Source organism: Rhincodon typus, chromosome 14 (genome assembly GCF_021869965.1).
Source record: "Rhincodon typus isolate 14 chromosome 14, sRhiTyp1.1, whole genome shotgun sequence".
Classification (NCBI taxonomy): domain Eukaryota; kingdom Metazoa; phylum Chordata; class Chondrichthyes; order Orectolobiformes; family Rhincodontidae; genus Rhincodon; species Rhincodon typus.
The window spans coordinates 32,643,380-32,665,460 of record NC_063345.1 but is presented as its reverse complement, the minus strand read 5'-3'; the positions used below and the strand labels follow the sequence as shown (position 1 = coordinate 32,665,460).

The 22,081-nt window shown below is 40.8% G+C and overlaps 1 protein-coding gene across 4 annotated transcripts in view; it reads left to right on the top strand.

Annotated features, from left to right (window-relative positions):
- Positions 1 to 22,081, top strand: part of si:ch211-200p22.4 (phosphatidylinositol-binding clathrin assembly protein) — a 127,983-nt gene that overhangs the window by 100,520 nt on the left and 5,382 nt on the right. For all 4 annotated transcript variants that reach the window (XM_048604935.1, XM_020511911.2, XM_048604934.1 and 1 more), the window contains 4 exons: positions 1,876 to 1,986; positions 8,663 to 8,782; positions 13,043 to 13,073; positions 16,103 to 16,220. In XM_048604935.1, the coding sequence (XP_048460892.1) occupies positions 1,876 to 1,986; positions 8,663 to 8,782; positions 13,043 to 13,073; positions 16,103 to 16,220 (380 nt within the window). The remainder of the gene's footprint in view (positions 1 to 1,875; positions 1,987 to 8,662; positions 8,783 to 13,042; positions 13,074 to 16,102; positions 16,221 to 22,081) is intronic.

The window sequence follows — 22,081 nt, the reverse complement described above, 5'->3', positions numbered from 1 at the left end:
CAGAGTTAACGTTTCAGGTCCGGTGACCCTTCCTCAGAACTGATGCTAAGTTATAAACTGACGTTTTCCCAGCCACCATCAGTTCTGAGGAAGGGTCACCAGACCCGAAACGTTAACTCTGTTTTCTCCTCCACAGATGCTGCCAGACCTGCTGAGCTTTTCCAGCAACTTTGTTTTTGTTCCTGGTATATTTGAGAAGTTCATTGCAGTTAGTGTAATGTAAGATTTTGTGAATTAATTAGCAACCAAAGTAACTGTGGTTCTCAAACCTTTGTGGCTGAAATACCCCTTTACAAATGGATTAGCGGTAATCATTGGTCCCACATTTAAATTATATCAGTAATGCAGTAGCTCTTCAATTTAATTGATTTCTACTGTGCTCACTGAAATCTTAAATTAGTTCAGTGAATTCTGTTCCAGTGTTCAACATGGTGTTAGCAATGGTCAGAGCCAAATGGTTATTTACACAGTAAATTCTTTTGCCACTCTTAGTTCCTATGTGCATGTTCTGCTCTCCATGTTTAGTGCACATGCATCAAACTTGTCTCGGGCCACCACTAGTTAGCTTACTCTGGGCTACTTCTTGTGGTCATTCATTTAAGATCTCAAGTTAGAAGGAGGATTTTCTTAATACACCACACGTTTTGAAATGTCCTCTACTCTCAAAATCTCTGAATCTTATTCTTCAAGTTACTTGCAGACCCACCCACTCCTGAAAAAACTGCCCAGACTCCCCAGGGTCCTGCAGATTTCAGTTTGTGTATCAATAAAGTCGCTTCACCAGTACATATTACTGAATTGAACAAGTTAATTGGTGATGCAATTCTTAGTTGTTGGAGAGTTAGCCATAAATCGTTGATTGCAGATAACTATTTTCAAGTGATTTTTGGAAGCATGAAGCTTTTGGGATTTTCTTGCTGTTAAAACCAAAGAATGCAGGAAATAGCAGGTCAGGTATTCTCTATGAAGGGAGCATTAATGTTTAGGTCAGTGACCTCATCAGAACCTTTTCCTTGACTTCTAAGATAGTACTTTTCTGTTTTTAGTTGTAATGTTGGCAATACTGAATGTACCTTCAGTTGGTAAAGTTCAACTGTGACAGAATTACAGTATATAGCATTAAACCAAAGCTTTGAACACTTACCTTTTGGAAATGTTATATTTGAAATCATCTGTGGGAATAATTGGTAGACAATTCATTTGAAAAAAATTAATTCTGTTGATTGGATTAATGAGGAAAATTAGAGCAATTGCAACATTTTTTTCCTTCTGAAATATAATTTATAGAATTTCTCAAATAATTGAAATTTTGAATTGTGAGTTTATACATTTAGTGTTCAGCTTCCTGACCTAACTATGAAGGCTGAATTTCGTGGAACTCTTTACTTTTTAGCTGCTACTTACCTGTAGTACTGAAAGAGTGTAATGTTAAAAGTATTAAAGTATTATCTTTGGAAGCAACTTTAAAACAGGGCTGTTCAGGCAGACTTGCTGAATATTTTTAAAATAAAAACTACACCTATTTGAAGAAAAGCAAAGAATTCTCCTAGACAACACTACTGCCTCAAATAACATCACCAAAAAATGAGACTGCTCCTTTAATTGTTTTGGGGGTTTTGACTGTGGAAAATGGCTGTTCCATTTGAAAAGTAATCAATTTGTCAAAACGAACTTTGGGAGATCTTCAGGGTTTGATGAGGCATATGTAAAGTCAGTCAGTCTTGTTTGTGGTTTTGCTTACGTCCTTTCTCTGGCTTGTGCGTGTTTCTCTTGCTTGCGTGCGCTCTCTTGCAATCATCACCCCCTGCTCTGTGCATTTTCCTGTATATCTTTCCTTGGTGTTGATAATGATTCTGTATTGAACTCTTACTTTAGGTTTTGCTCCTCAACCAGCCCTACAGATGATGGTTCCGTCAACACTGAATGTGGACTTCGATTCTGTGTTTGGATCCAAATCAGGCCTCGGTGATGCCAAGAATGCAAGCGGTAAACACCAAACACTAATTTGCATTACCAGCCCTAAATCCTTCAGTATGTAGTAAATTGCAGTAAGTAACACTGTGGTAAAATAGTTGGCGTATTCTGGCCAGTTTAATAACTATTAAGCAATTGACACTAATTTTATTTTTTGGGTAGGGCCAACTGACTTGTCTTTTGTTCAGCTGCCAAGAAACTTAGGCCTATTTCTGACTATACTGCAACCACTTTACCTTTCTGGTGGTGAATGATATGGACAATACCAAACCCCCAATTTAGTTGATACATTAGGTGTACCCCTAATTGCAAATACTACAAAATGTACAGCACAGAAACAGACACTTCGGTCCAACTTGTCCACGCCGACCAGATATCCTAAATAAATCTAGTCTGATTTGCAGCATTTGGCCCATATCCCTCTAAACCCTTCCTATTCATACACCCATCCAGATGGCTTTTAAATGTTGTAATTGTACCAGCCTCCACCAGTACTTCTGGTAGTTCATTCCAAACACACACACCACCCTCTGCGTGAAAAAGGTAGGTCCCTTTTAAATTTTTCCCCTCTCATCTTAAACCAATGCCCTTGAGTTTTGAAGTCCTCAACCCCAGGGTAAAGACCTTGACTATTACCCTATCCATGCCCCTCATGATTTTATAAACCTCTAAGGTCACCCCTCAGCCTCTGACACTCCAGGGTAAATAATCCCAATGTATTCAGCCTCTCTTTATAGCTTAAATCCTCCAAACCTGGCGCATCCTTGTAAATCTTTTCTGAATCCCTTGCAAGTTTCACAACATCATTCCTATAGTAGGGAGACCAGAATTTCTACATATTATTCCAATAGTAGCCTAACCAATGTCCTGTACGGCCGCAAAATGACCTCCCAACTCGTATACTCAGTGCACTGACCAATATAGGCAAGCATACCAAACACCGTCTTCACTATCCTAACTACATACAACTTCACTTTCAATGAACTATGAACCAGCACTCCAAGGTTTCTTTGTTCAGCAACACTCCCCAGGTTACCAATAAGTGTATGAGTCCGGCCCTGATTTGCCTTTCCAAAATGCAGCACCTCACATTTTGTCTAAATTAAACTCTATCTGCCACTCCTTGGCCCATCAAGATCCTGTTGTACTTTGAGGTAACCTTCTTGGTTGTTCTCTGCACCTCTAATTTTGGTGTCATCTGCAAATGTACTAACCATACATCCTATGTTCACACCCAAATCATTTGTATAAATGACAAAAAGCAGTGGACCCAGCACTGATTTTTGTGGCACACTGCTGGTCACAGGTCTCCTGTCTGAAAAGCAACCCTCCACTACCACCCTCTGTCTTCTACCTTCGAGCTAGTTCTGTTTCCAAATGGCTAATTCTTCCTCTATTCCGTGTGATCGAACCTTGCTAACCAGCCTACCATGAGGAAATGCCTTACTGAAGTCCGTATTTATCGCATCGACCACTCTGCCCTCATCAATCCTCTTCGTTACTTCTTCAAAGAACTCAATCCAGTTAGAGAGACACTATTTCCCAGGCACAGAGCCACGTTGATTATCCCTAATCAGTCCGTGCCTTTCCAAATACATGTAAATCCTGTCCATCAGGATACCCACCAACAACCTGCCCACCACCGATGTCAGGCTCACAGTCTTCAGTTGCCTGGCTTTTCCTTACCACGTTTCTTAAATAGTGGCACCACGTTAGCCAACCTCCAGTCTTCCGGCACCTTTCCTGTGGCTATCAATGGTACAAATATCTCAGCAAGGGGCCCAGCAATCTATTCCCCCGCTTTCCACAGAGTTCCAGGATACACCTGATCAGGTCCCAGGGATTTATCCAGCTTTATGCATTTAAGCCATCCAGCACCACCACTTCTGTAATACAGACATTTTTCAAGAGGTCGCTATTTATTTCCCCACGTTCTCTATCTTCCATATCCTTCTCCACAGTAAAAACTGATGCAAAATACCCCTTTAGTATCTCCCTCATCTCCTGTGGTTCCAACACGTAGGCAGCCTTGCTGACCTTTCTCTAGTTACTCTCCTGTCCTTAATGTATTTGTAGAATTATTTTGGATTCTCCTTTAACCCCTTTTGCCAAAGCTATCTCGTGTTCCCTTTTTCCCCTCCTAATTTCTCTCTTTAGTATACTCCGGCTTTTATACTCACTCTTCTAGGGATTCGCTCGATCTCTGCTGTCGATACCTGACATATGGTTCCTTTTTTTCTGTGACCAAAACTTCTTCAAATTTCTCTAGTCGTCCAGCATTCCCTACACCTACCAGCCTTGCCCTTCACCCTAACAGGAACATACTGTCTCTGGACTCTCGTTATCGCCTTTTTGAAGGCTTCCCATTTTCCAGCCATCCCTTTACCTGTGAACATCTGTCTCCAGTCAATTTAAAAAGTTCTTGCCTAATACCTTCAAAATTGGCCTTCCTCCAATTTAGAACTTTTTAGCTTTTAGATCTGGTCTATCCTTTTCCTCTATTTTAAAGCTGATAGAATCATGGTCACTGGCCCCAAAATACTCCCCCACTGACACCTTGGTCACCTGCCCTGCCTTATTTCCCAAGAGTAGGTCAGGTTGTGCGCCTTCTCTAGTAGGTACATCCACATACTGAATCAGAACATTTTCTTGTGCACACTTAGCAAATTCCTCTCCAGCCAAGCCCTTAATACTATGGCAGTCCCAGTCTATGTTTGGAAAATTAAAATCCCCTACCATAATCACCCTCTATTATTCTCCCAGACAACTGAGACTTCCTGACAAATTTGTTTCTCAATTTCCCACTGACTATTGGGGGTTCTATAGTACAATCCCAATAAGGTGATCGTCCCTTTCATATCTCTCAGTTCGATCCAAATAACTTGCCTGGATGTATTCCCAGGAATAACCTCGAGTACAGCCATAATGTTATTCCTAATCAAAAATGCCACGCCCACTCCTCTCATTCCCCTTTCTATCCTTCCTTTAGCATCTATACCCTGGAACACTAAACTGTCAGTCCTGTCCATCCCTGAGCCACATCTCTATAATTGCTATGATATCCCAGTCCCATGTTCTCAACTGTGCCCTGAGTTCATCTGCCTTACCTGTTAGGCCTCTTGCATTCAAATAAATGTAGTTTAATTTATCAGTCCTACCTCATTCTTTGCTTTGTTCCTGCCTGCCCTGACTGTTTGTTTGATTTTAATCCTTTTCCCAACTGTATCGGTTTCCAATTGCTCTCTTTCCTCACTATCTCCCTTGGTTTGACTCCCCCTGCCCGACCCACTAGTTTAAATCCACCTGAGCAGCTCTGGCAAATCTCCCTGCCAGTGTATCAGTATATTAAACCCCTTCCAATTCGGGTGTAATCCATCCTTATTCAGGTCACTTCTATCCCAGAAGAGATGCCAATGATCCAAAAAATGTGAATACTTCTCCCTGGCACCAGCTCCTCAGCCACGCAATTATCTGTTTTATCCTCCTATTCCTACCCTCACTAGGTCATGGCACCAGAAGTATTCCAGATATTACTATCCTCGAGGACTTACTTTTTAAATTCTTATACTTTCTCCTCAGAATTTTGTCCTTTTTCTCTTCCTATGTCATTAGTTCCAATGCGTACAATGACCTCCTGCTGGTCCCTCTCCCCTTTGAGAATATTCTACACCCTGTCCGAGGTATCCTTGATCCTGACTCGAGGGAGGCAACACACCATTCTGATATCTCGCTGTCAGCTGCAGAAATATCTGTCTGTGCTTCTGACTAGAGAGTCCTGTATGGAAGTCCTTTATTCCAATCCTGTGGATAGTCTTGACTATAAATCCTCAACATGGTCTTTAAAGTTTGATGCCAGCGTTCTAGTGCTCACTGCGATTCTGGATAATATGTGGGACTCGTATTGATGTTGTATGGGATGTTGGTGAGGCCTCTTCTGGAGTACTGTGTATAGTTCCGGTTGCCCTGCTACAGAAAGGATATTATTAAATTGGAGAAGGTTCACAAAAGATTTACTGGGAGACTGAGCAGGGCTGACTGAAATTCTGGATTTTTGAAATGTGGTTTGGAAAGTTGACAGTGTACAAGTATACTGCCATTATATATAGACCACATTAACAATGTTAAGATGTTCAGAATGTGAAAACTATATTTAAAGAAAACCTTTGGAATTTGTGGCCTGAGTGTTTCCCTTGTGTAGTGCATGGAATTCTGCTATTAATTCAACTTTCTCCTTGCTTTACATGCTATCACTTTGGGTTGATGTCGTCTTGCTGAATGAATGGGTAAGTTGAATTTTATTGACTAATTGAGTTTAGGTAACTAGAGACAGTATTTTTATATTCTGTTCTTACTGATAATACAGTTAAAATTGTAAACATTTTAATCCTTCTCTTCCCAATTATGTCTGACTGTGTTTCTCTTTGTCAGTATAATGTATTGCTGTAGACTTAGTGTAAGTAGGTCTAGCTTTTAGACAAAATCTGATCTTTCTGATGATATAACGGTGCCAACATTCCTGTCTTTGGATTATGAGAGATGAGACACAGGCTGTATGACTTTGTTGGGAGCCTGTCAGGATTGTGTAATAGTTGAGGTTTTGATATACACAGGAATTGCCTGGGAAATTGAATTTTTCAATGAGCTGACACTCTCGATTGGAACACTCGGCCAGTGTATTTGACACTGACTTCAAGGCAGAGACATAGGCTAGATATGTGGAGCTTCCCTATGTACTTACTATGGAAAAGTTAAATTGTTTAATACCTGGTATAACAGCTGTATAGCTCTTCAGCTGTCCATCCTTCCCTCCCGCCCCCATTCCTCAATGTGCATAATCATTCAGTCAGTCACTCATGCATACTCTCACCCATTCATTAACTCACAATCATTCATTAAAACACTTGGACCTTTTAAAAACTTAACTGATTACATCAGCTACCGTAGTAAAACAGAGGCATTTCCTCTCCTTATTCCAACCATACTACATTTGCTGGGCTAACCGAGGAAATCCTGCACTTCCTTTTTATTCCAGCCTGGATCTGAAGATCCTGGAAGAAATGAGCAGCATTGTTCAATCAGTACAAACTTTGTGGCCTACCAGAAGATCCAGGCTAATGTTGCTTTTGATATGTATTTTGCCTCAGCAATTGAACAAATTTATCTTAACGAATGTTTATTCAGCAATTAGGTCGTAAACGTTATATCACTTACCTGCCAGTTGGTTTCAGGAAAGCAGAATCACTGCGTCTTGCAGCCTTAAAAGAATGGGCATTTCAACAAAATAAAGCACTCAAGTTGACACTAGGATAGTGTGTTATTTTGACTGAGGGATTGAAACCTGCTAGAGTTTGACAATTAAAAGCCAGATCTAGCAATGAATGGTTAAAACAACAGTTGTGTATCAATTGTACTCAAACCTGAAGTAGTGAAGATGCAGCTATAACGGAAGGAAGGATGGAATGACAGGCTTTGATATTAAGGGGTTCGAGTATAAAGATAAAAATGGTTGATCAAACCTCAGTAGTGGTAACCTCAACAAATTGAGGATCTGAGGCTACACTGTTAGAAGTCCAAAAATGCTGTTGTAAAATCTGTGTAAGGAGTTCTTTTTGTAATCACTTACTGAGAGAATTATAATAGAAGGAAGGTTGGTAGAATGTTTGTTGAAGGCTACAACAATGTTTCAGGTAGCCTTAAATATTAGACAAAATTAAATGGTGGGCATGAATATGGATAGGAGATTTAATGAGGGGAAGACAAAGTTGAGGAGACAAAAGGAGGCCAAAACAAAATGCAGATTGATTAACAGAAAAGCAAGCTCACATCATATGTATCATACACATATCTCCTTGCATCCTGACCATCTCCTAACAACCATCAGTATCTTATGCAAGATTCTTTCCTCGTGCAAGATCATGATTTAATTGAGTTACTTTGCATTTGTAACAGTGACTTTAATATTATATGTTCTGACTTAATATTGCAACAGAGGTTGTCCAAAAGCAATAAGCATTCACATTACTAGACCACTTAGTACAAGCTAAACTGCAGATCACGTTATATTACATCATAAATTATAATATTCAAAACACAAAACAACTTAACAGACAGCACAATTAATAGTTTATTGTACATATGTTGCTTTGAGCATTTGAGTCAATTCTTACAGTCTGTCCTGGAAACTCTTGCAAATGCATTCTCTGATAATCTGCAAGCTTGTTAATTTTTCTCATGCTGAATATATGGAACAACACAATAAAATTTAAACATTGAATTCATTTTAATAATGATATGTAAGACAATTGCATCGTAATGAATAGCTGTTTGTAGCAGTTCCACTTCAATCAATGAAAATGCCTAATAATGTAAATGTTATATTCACTGTCTCAAAACTTGGCGGTTGGGTGAATCCGGTTTCTGTACACAGTCGTAAAAAATGTTTGAGTGGCAATTTAAACTATCGATAAAGCCTTTTGAGGACCATAAATATCACCTGCTTCTGCAGCATGCAATGTGTTAAATAAAATATTTTAGACAAAAATGGTTCTGAGATAACTGAACTACTATTTGGAACATTTTGCATTATCCAGAAAGTAATAAAGTTTGGAGCTTAGAAAGATAGATTGTATGATTGCATGCCTCAACTTTGTGACCTTATTATTTTCTTACTAAGGTTTTGATCAACTAGGTGATATATTAATGCCACAATCAACTTCGCTTGCCAAAAATGAAACGCCGCCAGTGAACCAGCAAAACAACAAACTACTAGCAAATGATTTGGATTCATCCCTTGCCAACCTTGTGGGCAGTATGTATTTAAAAGCAAACCAATTTATTGCTATTGAGAAGAGTTGTGAAGGATTGGATGAGTGATTTATGGCTAAGACTGCTTCTAAGCTTAATATTCAATGATTCCTGTAAATTTTGTAATTTTGCCTTGTATTCCAATCACTGTCCACCATCCTCCTGTCTAAAGAACATTTATTTACCATAACTTGCAGTTTTCTGACCTTGATCACTTTTTTTAACTCGTGCTGACGCTGGTCCTTCTAAAGTTTTGGTAAAGATCTGTAGCTCGGGTTGTGGATGAGGTTGTTGACTTTGTTGCCGAACTTGAGGATTTGATCTGTATGGGTTGCTTTTCTGTATACTGAGGTTTGGAACGCCCCGTTTGTCAATCGTTCTACTTTAACATCCAGAAACGCAAGTTGATTGTTGTTTCCTTCTTCCCTTGTGAATTTGATCCCTGTGTATACGCGGTTGATGAGGTGGTGGGTCTCTTCTAATTTGTTGCATTTAATAATGACAAATGTGTCGTCCACATACCGGATCCACAGTTTGGGTTGAATGTGGGGGAAGGTGGTGTGTTCTAGTCTTTGCATGACTGCTTCTGAGATGGGTGACCCCATTGGTGTACCATAGATCTGTTTGTATATTTGACCATTAAAGATGAAGTGTGTGGTGTGGCAGAGGTCTAGTAATTTTAGTATGTTGCCCTTGCTGATGGAACTGCTGGTCTGCGTTGCTGTTTCCTCTAGTAATGTGGCCACTGTTTCTTTGGCTTGTGGGATGTCAATTGATGTGAATAAAGCTGTGACGTCAAAGGATACCATGATCTTTTTGTTGCTGATTTTTATGTTCTTGAGGGTATCAAGGAAATCTTGGGTTGAGTGGATAGAATGGGGTGATCCGTCTGTTAGATGTTTCAATCTCTGTTGTAGGTCCTTGGCCAACTTGTGTGACGGTGTGCCTGGTAGGGAAACAATGGGTCTGAGAGGGACGTCTAGTTTATGTACTTTAGGCAGTTCATAGAATCAGGGGGTGTTTGTGCCTTCTGGTTTCATTCTCATGAAGTCTGTCTTGGTTATCTGCCCTGCCATCAGGGGCACGGTTCTCCACCCATACTTCAATCAACAAACATATAGAATTGGACCCCTTATGTAAACTCATACAGATCAAAACCAGAAATGACAGTACTCGTCATAACAGACTGGATAGTATAAATTCCAGGCCGAGTAGAATAACATCGCCTCATTGGAGGTTCCACTAATGATGTCACCTAGCATGGTGACGAAACATCTGAACAAAAACAAGCCAGCTCGGCGACCAAGTCAACAACCTCACTGGTCCTTCTACTCCATTGATTTTAATTTTGTGAACCATCGTTTGATGTGATATTTACATTTTAAGAAAGAATTGGTAATATAAATGACCCCTGTTATATTCCCTTTCTCAATTTTCCATGTTTATTTTCTTTCAGAAAAAGCGTCTGTCATTTGATGAATTTCTGAATTTTGCATCTCTTCCTCTTTCCCTTTTCCCTTTTACCTCCTTTCTTTCCTTTCTCCCATACTTTCTCTCCCCCTCCCCCCTCCCCATACTTTCTACTTCCCTTTGGTGAGAAAAACCCTGTGATTAGAAGAACAGAACCTCCAATATTTCCTTTCATTCCACTTATAGGGGAAGCCTTTCTCCCATTCATCGCCCCAATGAGTGAATTTTTGCAAGCAATTTGGGAATTTCCAGGGCAGATGCATCTGCCACCATGTTGTATTTTGAACCTGCTCCCAAATGCCCAACCCACATGTAGCCACAGATCACTTAATAAGTGCAATAATCTTCTGACTCTTGCATTGCAATTACTTTGCTGTTTTACATTACAATGGGTGCATAATTCCTTGTTCACCCCCACTTCCTTTAGCAACCATTGATGAAAGCTATCTATCTAAGCCAGATGGCTTTTCTTTTAAAACATAACCAGCCTTTTCAGTGCACGTGCATGTAACTTTTCACAACCTCTACTTCCTGTTTTTACTCCATATTCTCCTCTTTTGTAAACCTCAATACAAAATAACTTAGCAAAGTTAGAACTTTTAATCTACTCCTCAATACCTGTTATTCGTTTTGATCTAATAGGACTTGCTGTGCCTATTACTACCTATTTATTATTGACAATCTTTTTGAGTATTTTGGGTTCCTTTTTAATGTTACATGTCATTCTATTCTGCCAGCATTATTTTCCTCATCTCTTCCTTCAATGTAATGTATTTGACCTGGTTCTCTCCTATTGAAGAATTCACCTGGTGGTAGATTCCTTATGCAAGTTTGTTTAAGCTGTAAGTGATTTCATCGTTCATGGTATCCTCTCCCAACTAACAGTCCAATGCAAGATCAGTATGGGCACTCACTAAACTGGCAGATCATGTTGATGCATGAGGGAACTTCCGCACTGCAGAGTTTGACATAAATGGACCATGAAGCATGCTGAATCAGATTTCAGTATTTGTCTCCAATTGGGAAAGGACTGCATCAGACTGGCCAAAGAAAAGTAGTCTGCAATTCAGAAGCTTGCAAGTCTCCTTGTGCCTTTTGTTCTTGGTGCTTTGTGGCAAACATGACCTGCTTATCTAGGTCAAATTTTCTGAAGGTTGGTCTCCATGTGATTACGACCAACGTGATGAATGACCTCTTTGTGATTTTTCTCCTGGTATTGAATTCTCAAAGAATTGTAATGTCTTTGGAACACCTCCAAAGACTAGATTTGATGTCTATTCAGACCAAGAATTCTGTGCAGTACAACTGGTTGGTAAGACAGATTATTTGGTAGCATCTGTGTTAATCTTCAGCTTAATGCCGTGCTGCTTCCAGATGTAATCATGGATAAAAATTCAATCATGGAACTGTTTTCTCCCCTTCGGCATTTGGGAAAGGGAGATCAAACTGCAGACTGGCATCATAGTTTGTAGCAAGATCTAAGACTATGGTGAGTTCTTGCTTGAAGAATTTGCCCAACAAGCAACATTTTTCTTTTTGTTTCATCATATTCTCTCTTTGTTGGGATATCCCGTCTTAATTTTATGTCCTTCTTCACCAAACAGCCCTGATTTTGTTTCTTTTGCCCCGGCCTTTGTTGGAAAGAATCTAGCCTGTATCAAAACATAATCTTAAACATTTGTCTGTCACTCTCTTTTTAATGTAGTTCTAGAGTGCTTTGTGAAGAATTGTGGAGGAGTGAGAGTGTGTTTTTAGTTTTTGATCGTTTGACTCCCCATTCCTGTGCTGGTGAAGCTATCCAATTAATACTGCTCCCCTGTTCTTGTCTCTTAACTCTGAATGTTCTTTCTTCAAGTATTTATCTAATTCCCTTCTTGAAAGTTATTATTGAATCTCCTTTCAGTTCTCTGTGGAAAAACATAAAGCACTATGTTCGCGTTAAGACACTTACACATGAGGCCACGCAGCAATCTGGAATATACCATGGCATAAAAATAAATAGGTCATTCTCAATTTCATTCATCAGGAGAAAAATACAGATTAATTCCAGCAATAAATTATGACTTTTATATGTGAATTTCCCATGAACAAATATGTTGTGGTTTGAGGTGACCAGTACAAAGAAATTTGAAAGGGAACATTTGCTCAGAATGTAGAGGAAATGAGCGTAAACTGTACTCATTGTTGATTCCTGAATTGAAGTATCTCAACGAGTATGTTTTCAAATTATGAATTGGAGAAAAGTTTCAGGGAACAAGTACTCGGATACCACAATTTTTTCTAGCATAACATGTCCATGAACGGAATAGGTTAGTCAACAATATTTAATGTGAAAAAGAACCATCAGAATATCCCAATGTATTTCACAGTCACTGAATTTACCTTCTGAAGTATAGTCACTGTTTTAATTCCGACAAATATGCCAGTCAATTTTTTATAGCAAAGTCCCATAAACAACAACAGGCTTATACAAAATTGAAATGCTGCAAATGCTAGAATGTGAAATTAAAAACAAGATGCTTAAAAAGAAACACACTGACCTATTTGAGGAAATTTGTATTAATTCACATTTTGAGGTCAGTGACCTTTCATCAGAACTGGTTCATCATGATACTTGATCTACAGTGTCCTGTTGCTGTACCATAATTGTTTCACAGAATGAATCTGCATTTTTGTGTTCTTATTAAAATACTTTTCTAATCTGTTAACTGTTTTGTACAGTCTCTATTCTGTGATGCTAATTGAATGGGCAGTTGGCTATTGATGCTCCAGTGACTTTTTTTTTTTTCTGCAGATTTGAATTTCGTCGGAACTCCATTGAAAAGGTAAAGACTTCAGTGTTTAGCAATGCTAATGGTTGAGAAAATGGAATTTAACTGGAAAGGATCATGAGAAAAGGGGGTAATAAGAGGCACCGGATTGGTTTGATTGTTCTTCATATCTCCAACTTCACGTGCCAAGCACATCTAATCTCCGATTTCTATTGTGACTTCTTGCTTTCCTACAATAGAAACTTAATCAGGGACTGAGGGCTTGGAGAACTTCAGTTACCTTTCAGCATGAAAGGTAAAAAGGAACTGGTAAAGTGGAACTTGCCTCTATGACATATTCCAGCATATTGTTAACCCCATCTCTCCCTTGCACCACTCATTCTTCTACCATCTATGAACCACCCCCCTCCGTACTGTTAAATATTGTAGATCCCATGCTTTTTAGTGGGACTACAGTCTTCCCTGTTGAGAAATATGTGGATGTCCCCTGTCTGATCTATACATATGTTTGGATGTCACATACGTTTCACCAAAGGAAAACATGTTTTCAAGTCTGATCAAATGAAAAGGAATCCCTTTGATTTTTGGCTACAAGTACAATGGGAAATGAAATATTGAAGTACCATCTTGGGAGTATCATCTCTCGTGAATGTTTTTTTGGGGTCAGTGGCTACCTGACATGCATGGAAACCTGGGAATACATTTATATGTCTGTGTACATAAACATAGTTGAGGAAATCCAGTTTTCACTGGCAGATTTTCTCTTCTGGTTTTAATTGTCAATAAACTTGGCTGTCTAGTTGATCAGAAATATTGCAAAACCGCTTCAGTCAGGTTTTTTTTTGTTCCTGAGATATGGGAATTGCTAACAAGAAGTATTTATTGCCCATTCATAAATGCAGTTGAGATGATGGTAGTGAGCTGCCTTCTTGACTTTTTGCAGTCCTTATGATGCTGTTAGGGAGGATGTTCCAGAATTTTCATCAAGTGACATGAAAGAGTAGCAACAAATTTCAAAGTAAGGATGTGCGTGACTTTGAGGAAGTCATGTGGTGATGTTCCCATTTGCCTATCACGGTTTTTTTGGTGGTGATTGAGTAGGGTACTTTTGAAGGAATGTTGGCTACACTGATCCACTGTGCACTGGTGGTAGTGAATGTTTAAGGTGTTGTATGGGGTGTAAAGTGAGCTACTGTGTCCTGAATGGAAACAAGTTTAGGTGTTGTTCGAGCTGTATACTGAATCACACAATTGCAGTGCAGAGCAAAGCCAGTTAGCCCATTATGTTTGCACTTGCCGTTCAAGGGAACATTTCAGTTAGTGCCTCACCTAGTTGTCTCATCCAGGAACTGAAGTGTATTCTGCCGCATCCTGACTTGTGCCTTATAAATAATGGGCTTTGTGGGATCGGGAGGTGAATTACTAGCTGCAGAATTTTCAACTCCTAATCTGATTTAGTAGCCACAGCATTTGTGCAGTTAAGCCAGTTAGGTTTCTAACCAATGGTAATTCCTAGAATTTTGGTGGTGTTTCAGTAACAGTAGTGCCATGAATGTCCTTTGTGCTGGAGATGGCCACTACTTGGCACTTACGTGGAATAAATGTTACTTGCATCTTTCAGCTCTGGTCTTTACTTGGGGCCATGAACTGCATTGTTTTCTAAGGAAATCCAAAATGTTGCACTCTGCAATCATCAGTGAACATGTTTACTTGGAGCCAAGTAGCTACGTAACTTGGGTTAAGCAGTTAATGACTTAGCTTGATAAACAGATTTGACATCAATATCATTCCCTAATACTTTGCACCTCCAACAGGTGAAGCTGTTATTCAGAGTTTCAGCAGCAGTAATTGTTTATTTGTTCTCATAACCAAATGCTTGGTGATGCATCGTAGCAGGCATTAATCCAGTTCTATTTCTTTATTTTTATAAAGAATTAGCTCTTAGATTAAGTTTAGTAGAACAGTGTACACGAAACAGTTTGCGTTACGTCGGTAACCTTCAAGTAAGCTATGTCTCATGCCAACTATCTGGCTTATTTGTCACTAACCTAATAATCAAGTGAGGGGCTTTGGCAAAGGTATTGTGCCTAATGGTACTGCCTCCAGAATACACCAGTAACAAGTGTTTTTTTTAAATTCTATTTCCTGCAACAGCTTTTCCTTTTTTTTTTAAAATATGTAAATCTACCCAGATGCTGCTTCATGGATTTTGTCTACTTGCTGGAGAAAGTTTCAATTCCTTAAAGTGCCCAAAGTATTCCCTCGAAGCTGCATGCCAGTCATGGCATTGTCTTCTGGTTCCAGAAGTCGCTGCCACGCATGGGCCTTGGAGATCTGTGCGGCCAGTCAGAAAATTAGAGGGAACGCTGGTGCCCCCAACAAGAAATAGAGGAACGCAAACTGTAGCAAATGGCCACAACAATAAACATTGGATTTCAGGACCACAGGATGCAACAAATAGAGAGGTGTTGCTGCCACTGTGCGAGGCATTAGTGAGACCACACCTAGAATATTGCATACAATCACTTGAGGGATGTAGTTGTATTGGAAGAGATTCACTAGATTGATTCCAGATGAGAGATTTATCTTACAAGAGATTGAGCAGTTAAAGTTTATACTCTTTGGCATTTAAAAGAATTGAGGGATGTAAGATGCGAAACAGATTGACAAAGTAGAGGTAGTGAGGGTGTTGCTTTGTGGTGCAATCCAGAACAAGAGGTCATAGTTTTAGGATAAGGGATAGCAGATTTAAAACAGATGAGAAATTACTTCTCTCAAAGGGTCATGAATATATTCCAGTGTGCGGTGGACGCTCGGCCATTTAATAAATTTACAGAGGAAATAGACAGATTTTTAATTAGTAATGGGTTGAAGCATTTTGAAGAGCAGGAAGAAAGTGGAGTTGAGGCTGATGAGTTCAGCCATGATCGTATTATATGGTGGAGCAGGCTCAAAGTACTGAATTGCTATTGCAGCTCCGAGTTCAGATGTAAGTAGTATGATGTCAACTATTGATAGGAGTGAAAGCCATCTCTGGTTTATTTTCTTGTAAAAGCTGATCTTTATATTTTATTGTGCCTTAGAACGGATCAGCAGTGGACCCAGAGTGGGGAAAGGAAATTAACAGGAGGAACAAACTGGCAGCCAAAGACGACTACATCAACATCCTGGACTGCAATGCCAATGAATGTCCCACCAATGGTATGTTTTGCATTTCATGAATGTATGTTTTGTGAACTGAAATATTGATAGCAACCCACATACTTTGAATTGAGCAAGTGCACGTTTCTAGTAACAGTAACTAGTGTTTTAAACACGGAACTAAAACGAAGTTGCTGGAAAAGCTCAGCAGGTCTGGCAGCATCTGTGGAGGAGAAAACAGAGTTAACGTTTCGGGTCTGGTGACCCTTCCTCAAAACTAGTGTTATAGCTTTAGCGATCTTGATTTGCATTCACCTAAAGCAAAATAGTGCCTGATCAGGAATACACAGGTTTGAATCATCCAGAACCATATAAATATCAGTTATAAGCTGACTATTTTGTGTGGAACTGATTTGAATCTTGAAATTTGGCTTTTATGACTGATTTCTAATTTTAGTCTTGTATTCATGCTTCTGCCAAGAATCTTGAACTTAACAGGAAGAGGGAGTTACAACTGTCTCAAGATGTGCAATGGATTTCCAAAATGTTGCTAGATTTCTATCCAAAGGTATATTGATGGTGACACCATCCCGTGATGGTTAAGTCAGATCCGGAGCAAAACCCGGCTTGATTTAACACCAGTTTAATTTTTGCATTTTGATTATCTTGGTGGCCAGTCACTGAACATATTCACATGAGGCTGCCAATTTACTTTAGTAAAAGAATGTAAGTGTATAAAAAGCAGAAAGAAAGATTCAGCCCTTTCTTTATGGACATTCAACCCCAGGAAAGTATCTTCATTTTTAGGTTTTCTTTGTCAAATCTTAAGTGACTCACTAAATCTTTTAACTGTTCAAAGGGCAGACTTTTAAATCCTCAGAAATAACCTGCCCTAATTCTGCTAGGAACATACTGGCATAGAATACAGATATTACTGCAGCTGTGGAAACTCAAAGCCTCTTCCAGTTTTTTTTGTAAAATGGTTTCAAAGTGACAATTTACCCAATATAATTCTATTTGTGTCTTCGGTGGGTGCAAATCACAGACACGAGCCTCGAATGATTACAAGCCATCCCCAAATGAGGTTTCCCAACCTGTTTACTAATTACAGATGGGATACCCAAAATCATTCAAACTGTCTGCTGCGGAGAGCTTCTTTATTCACCCACCCCTTTGGTTGGTCACAGCAGGGTTAACTTTAAAATTATCCCTTCCCTTTTGGATACTTTTCTCCCACACCAAATTCATTCCTTTTGAAAGAAGCTTATTTAATCAGTCTTTCTTGAGTCAACAAAAAGTGAATTTGTTAGTTACTAAACACAAGGTAAAATAATAGCCCAAAACACACAGATAGGTTTAGGAATGAGATGCAAGTCCAAAGAAATGTTAAAGTCTAAATGGATCAGTCTCTGGGTCATTCACATTGAGTAGAAACCTGTTGATATACCCTATTTCCAGGGGCAGGTAACTTATGCTGTGCCTGAATCCATTCAACCAGTGGCCATGGGACAATTACTCATGATATCAGTTGACCATTGCTCACTTGCCCATTTTCATTTGAATGTTAGTTTTTTTTGATTCTGAGAATAAAAGCTGCTTGTTTTTGAAAAGATTGCATTCCGCCTAGGATAGTGTAGAACCTGATAACTCCGGTAGAGGTTAGTTTCTACAATAACGCAGTTATGTGAGGGCTTGTGCTACAACAGAAATACTGAAAATGAAAGAATTTCAGTTTTCAAGAGGACCCCAAATTCTAACACAATGTTTACACAGTCACCATTAAACTAGTACTTCATTCAAAATTTTATTGATTTTTGCCAGCTGCTGTGGTGACGTTCGCACCCATGCTGACAAAATGTTAGCTTGAGGCTCTGGATTATCAATTCAATGGCTTTACCATGATGCCACCATCTCAAATCATCTTACTTAACTGAGCCTCTACACATTCACCAGATGAGATTTTTCTCTCTCTTCGAGATTCTTAAGTACAAACAACACTTTACAACCCTCCTTCTTTATACTGCTTAAACAGATGAAGACCTCTTCCTAGCTCTGATGGATCCAGAGACCTCTTTCCCCTGCTTGAGCATTAGTGGAGTTATATTCTCTCCACATTCCCTTACTGTTATCTGTGGTGTTCCTTAAGGATTGATTTTTGGCCCCTCATATGATTAGATATGCATAGAGTCAGAGTCATACAGAGTACAAACAGACCCTTCTGTGCAACTAGTCCATGTCCCCAAACTAAACTAGTCCCACTTGCCTGCGTTTGGCCCGTATCCCTCCAAACCTTTCCTATTCATGTACTTATCCAAATATCGCAACTGTACCTGTATCCATTAATTCCTCTGGCAGTTCATTCTACACATGAACCACACTTTTTTAAAAAAAAAAAAAAGTTGCCCCTCATCCTTTTTAAAACTTTCTCCTCTCACCTTTTTAAAAAAAAATATATATATGCCCCTTAGTTTTGAACTCACCTACCCTAGGAAAAGACCCTTGCTTTCACCTTATCAATGTCCCTCATGATTTTATAAACCTATTTAAGGTCACCCCCTAACCCCCCCCCCAAACACACACACACCAGTGAAAAATGTCCCAGCCTATTTTTAAAACTCAAACCTTCCATTCCCAGCAACATCCTAGTAAATCTTTTCTGAATTGTCTCCAATTTACACAGTACTCCAAAATAGGCCTTACCAACATCCTGTACGACCTCCATATAACGTCCCAACTCCTAGATTCAATAGTCGAGCAATGAAGGCAAGTGTGCTGAATGCCTCCTTAACCACCTGGTCTACCTCTGATGCAAATTTCAAAGAATTATGTACCTGAACTCCTAGGTTTCTGTGTTCTACAACACTACCCAGAGGCCTACCATTAATTGTATACATCCTGCCCTTGTTTGTTTTACCAGAATGCAATACCTCACGTTTGCCCAAATTAAACTCAATCAGCCACTCCTCAGCCTATTGACCCAACTGATCAAGATCTCTTTGTAATCTTACATAACCTCTTTCACTGTCCACTATGCCACCAATTTTGGTGTCATCGCAAACTTACTAACCATGCCTCCTATATTTTCATATAAATCATTTTATATAAATTTCCATGAATCTTGATCCGCCACTGACTCTAAATTGGCAGGCTGGTTGTCTGAGTATAAATTTCCCCTAATGAAGCCATCATCACCAGTCCCCACCATAAACACTATTTCTTAGCCACCAACTCATACCTCTCTCCCTATAGCAATTATCTCAAAGTCATACCAGAGTGTTTGCAACTGTTGTGAATTATGATTCCAAGATAGATTTCTTACTACATATCAAAACTTACACTAAGATCACTGTATCACATTTTCTGATCTTGCCCCTATTTCAGCTCTGTTGCTGTTACAAACCTCAACTATGCTTGAATTGTTTAAAGATTAAACTATTTCCACAACAACCCCAGGCATCTTCTCTGTTTCACTTTCTGTATGGTCATTCAAACCTCTGTCCATATCTTCACACACAGCAAATCCTGTTCCTCCATCATTCTTGTGACTGACCTATGTTTGGCTCCTGATTAAGCAAACAATTCAGTTTTAGAATTCTCATCCTGTTTCAAATCCCTCCATGATCTCACCCTTTCTGATCCCTTTTCTTTCCTCTAGCCCTATGATCTTTTAACATATCTGTGCTTCCCATTCTGGCTTCTTAGGCATCCCTGATTTTAATTAATAACAAAATCCTGCGGATGTGGAGATCAGAAATAAAAACAGAAAATGCTGGAGAAACGCAGCTGATCTGGCAACGTATGTGGAGGGCGAAATAAAGTTAATGTTTTGAGTCCAGTATGATTCTTCTGATTTTAAGAGCTCCACGGTTGTTGTCCATGTCTTCGGTTTTCAACGCCGTAAGCTCTGGAATTCCCTTCATTTAGCTCTCTCTCCCTTTGTTTCCTCCTTTTAAGATGGATTTTAAAGCTTACATATCTTGACTTGTGATAGTAGGAACTGCAGATGCTGGAGAATCCGAGACAACAAGGTGCAGGGCTGGATGAACACAGCAGGCCAAGCAACATCATAGGAGCAGAGAGGCTGACGTTTCGGGCCTAGACCCTTCATCAGAAAAGGGGGAGGGGAAGGGGGTTTTGAAATAAATAGGGAGAGAGTGGGAGGCGGATAGAAGAGGGATAGAGGAGAGGATAGGTGGAGAGGAAACAAACAGGTCGAAGAGGCGGGGATGGAGCCAGTAAAGGTGAGTGTAGGTAGGGAGTTAGGAAGGGGATAGGTCAGTCCAGGGAGGACAGACAGGTCAAGGGGGCGGGATGAGGTTGGTCGGTAGGAGATGGAGGTGCGGCTTGAGGTGGGAGGAGGGGATAGGTGGGAGGAAGAACAGGTTAGGGAGGCAGGGATGAGCTGGACTGGTTTTGGGATGCGGTAGGGGGAGGGGAGATTTTGAAACTTGTGAAATCCACATTGATACCATTGGGCTGCAGGGTTCCCAAGCGGAATATGAGTTGCTGTTCCTGCAACCTTCAGGTGGCATCGTTGTGGCACTGCAGGAGGCCCAGGATGGACATGTCGTCTGAGGAATGGGAGGGGGAGTTGAAATGGTTCGCGACTGGGAGGTGCAGTTGTTTCTTGCGAACCGAGCGTAGGTGTTCTGCAAAGTGGTCCCCGAGCCTCCGCTTGGTTTCCCCGATGTAGAGGAAGCCACACCGGGTACAGCGGATGCAGTATACCACATTGGCAGATGTGCAGGTGAACATCTGCGTTACATTGATGACTGTATCGGCGCCGCCTCATGCTCCCACGAGGAGCTCGAACAGTTCATCCACTTCACTAACACCTTCCACCCCAACCTTAAGTTTACCTGGACCATCTCTAACACCTCTCTCCCCTTCCTGGACCTCTCTGTCTCCATATCGGGCAACCACCTAGAAACCGATATTCATTTCAAGCCCACCGACTCCCACAGCTACCTAGAATACTCCTCCTCCCACCCACCTTCCTGCAAAAATGCTATCCCCTATTCCCAATTCCTTCGCCTCCGCCGCATCTGCTCCCAGGATGAGGCATTCCACTCCCGTACATCTCAGTTGTCCTCGTTTTTCAAGGACCGTAACTTCCCCTCCTCGGTGGTCGAGAACGCCCTCAACCGTGTCTCCCACATCTCCCGCACCTCATCCCTCACACCCCGTCCACGCAATAAAAACCAAAAAAGAATCCCCCTCGTCCTCACGTACCACCCCACCAACCTCCGGATCCAACGCATCATCCTCCGACACTTCCGCCATCTGCAATCCGACCCCACCACCAAAGACATCTTTCCCTCCCCACCCTTATCTGCTTTCCGGAGGGACAACTCTCTCCGTGACTCCCTTGTCCGCTCCACACTCCCCTCCAGCTCCACCACACCCGGCACTTTTCCCTGCAACCGCAGGAAGTGCTACACCTGCCCCCATACCTCCTCCCTCACCCCCATCCCAGGCCCCAAGAAGACTTTCCACATCAAGCAGATGTTCACCTGCACATCTGCCAATGTGGTATACTGCATCCGCTGTACCCGGTGTGGCTTCCTCTACATCGGGGAAACCAAGCGGAGACTCGGGGACCGCTTTGCAGAACACTTACGCTCGGTTCGCAACAAACAACTGCACCTCCCGGTCGCGAACCATTTCAACTCCCCCTCCCATTCCTCAGACGACATGTCCATCCTGGGCCTCCTGCAGTGCCACAACGATGCCACCTGAAGGTTGCAGGAACAGCAACTCATATTCCGCTTGGGAACCCTGCAGCCCAATGGTATCAATGTGGATTTCACAAGTTTCAAAATCTCCCCTCCCCCCACCGCATCCCAAAACCAGTCCAGCTCGTCCCTGCCTCCCTAACCTGTTCTTCCTCCCACCTATCCCCTCCTCCCACCTCAAGCCGC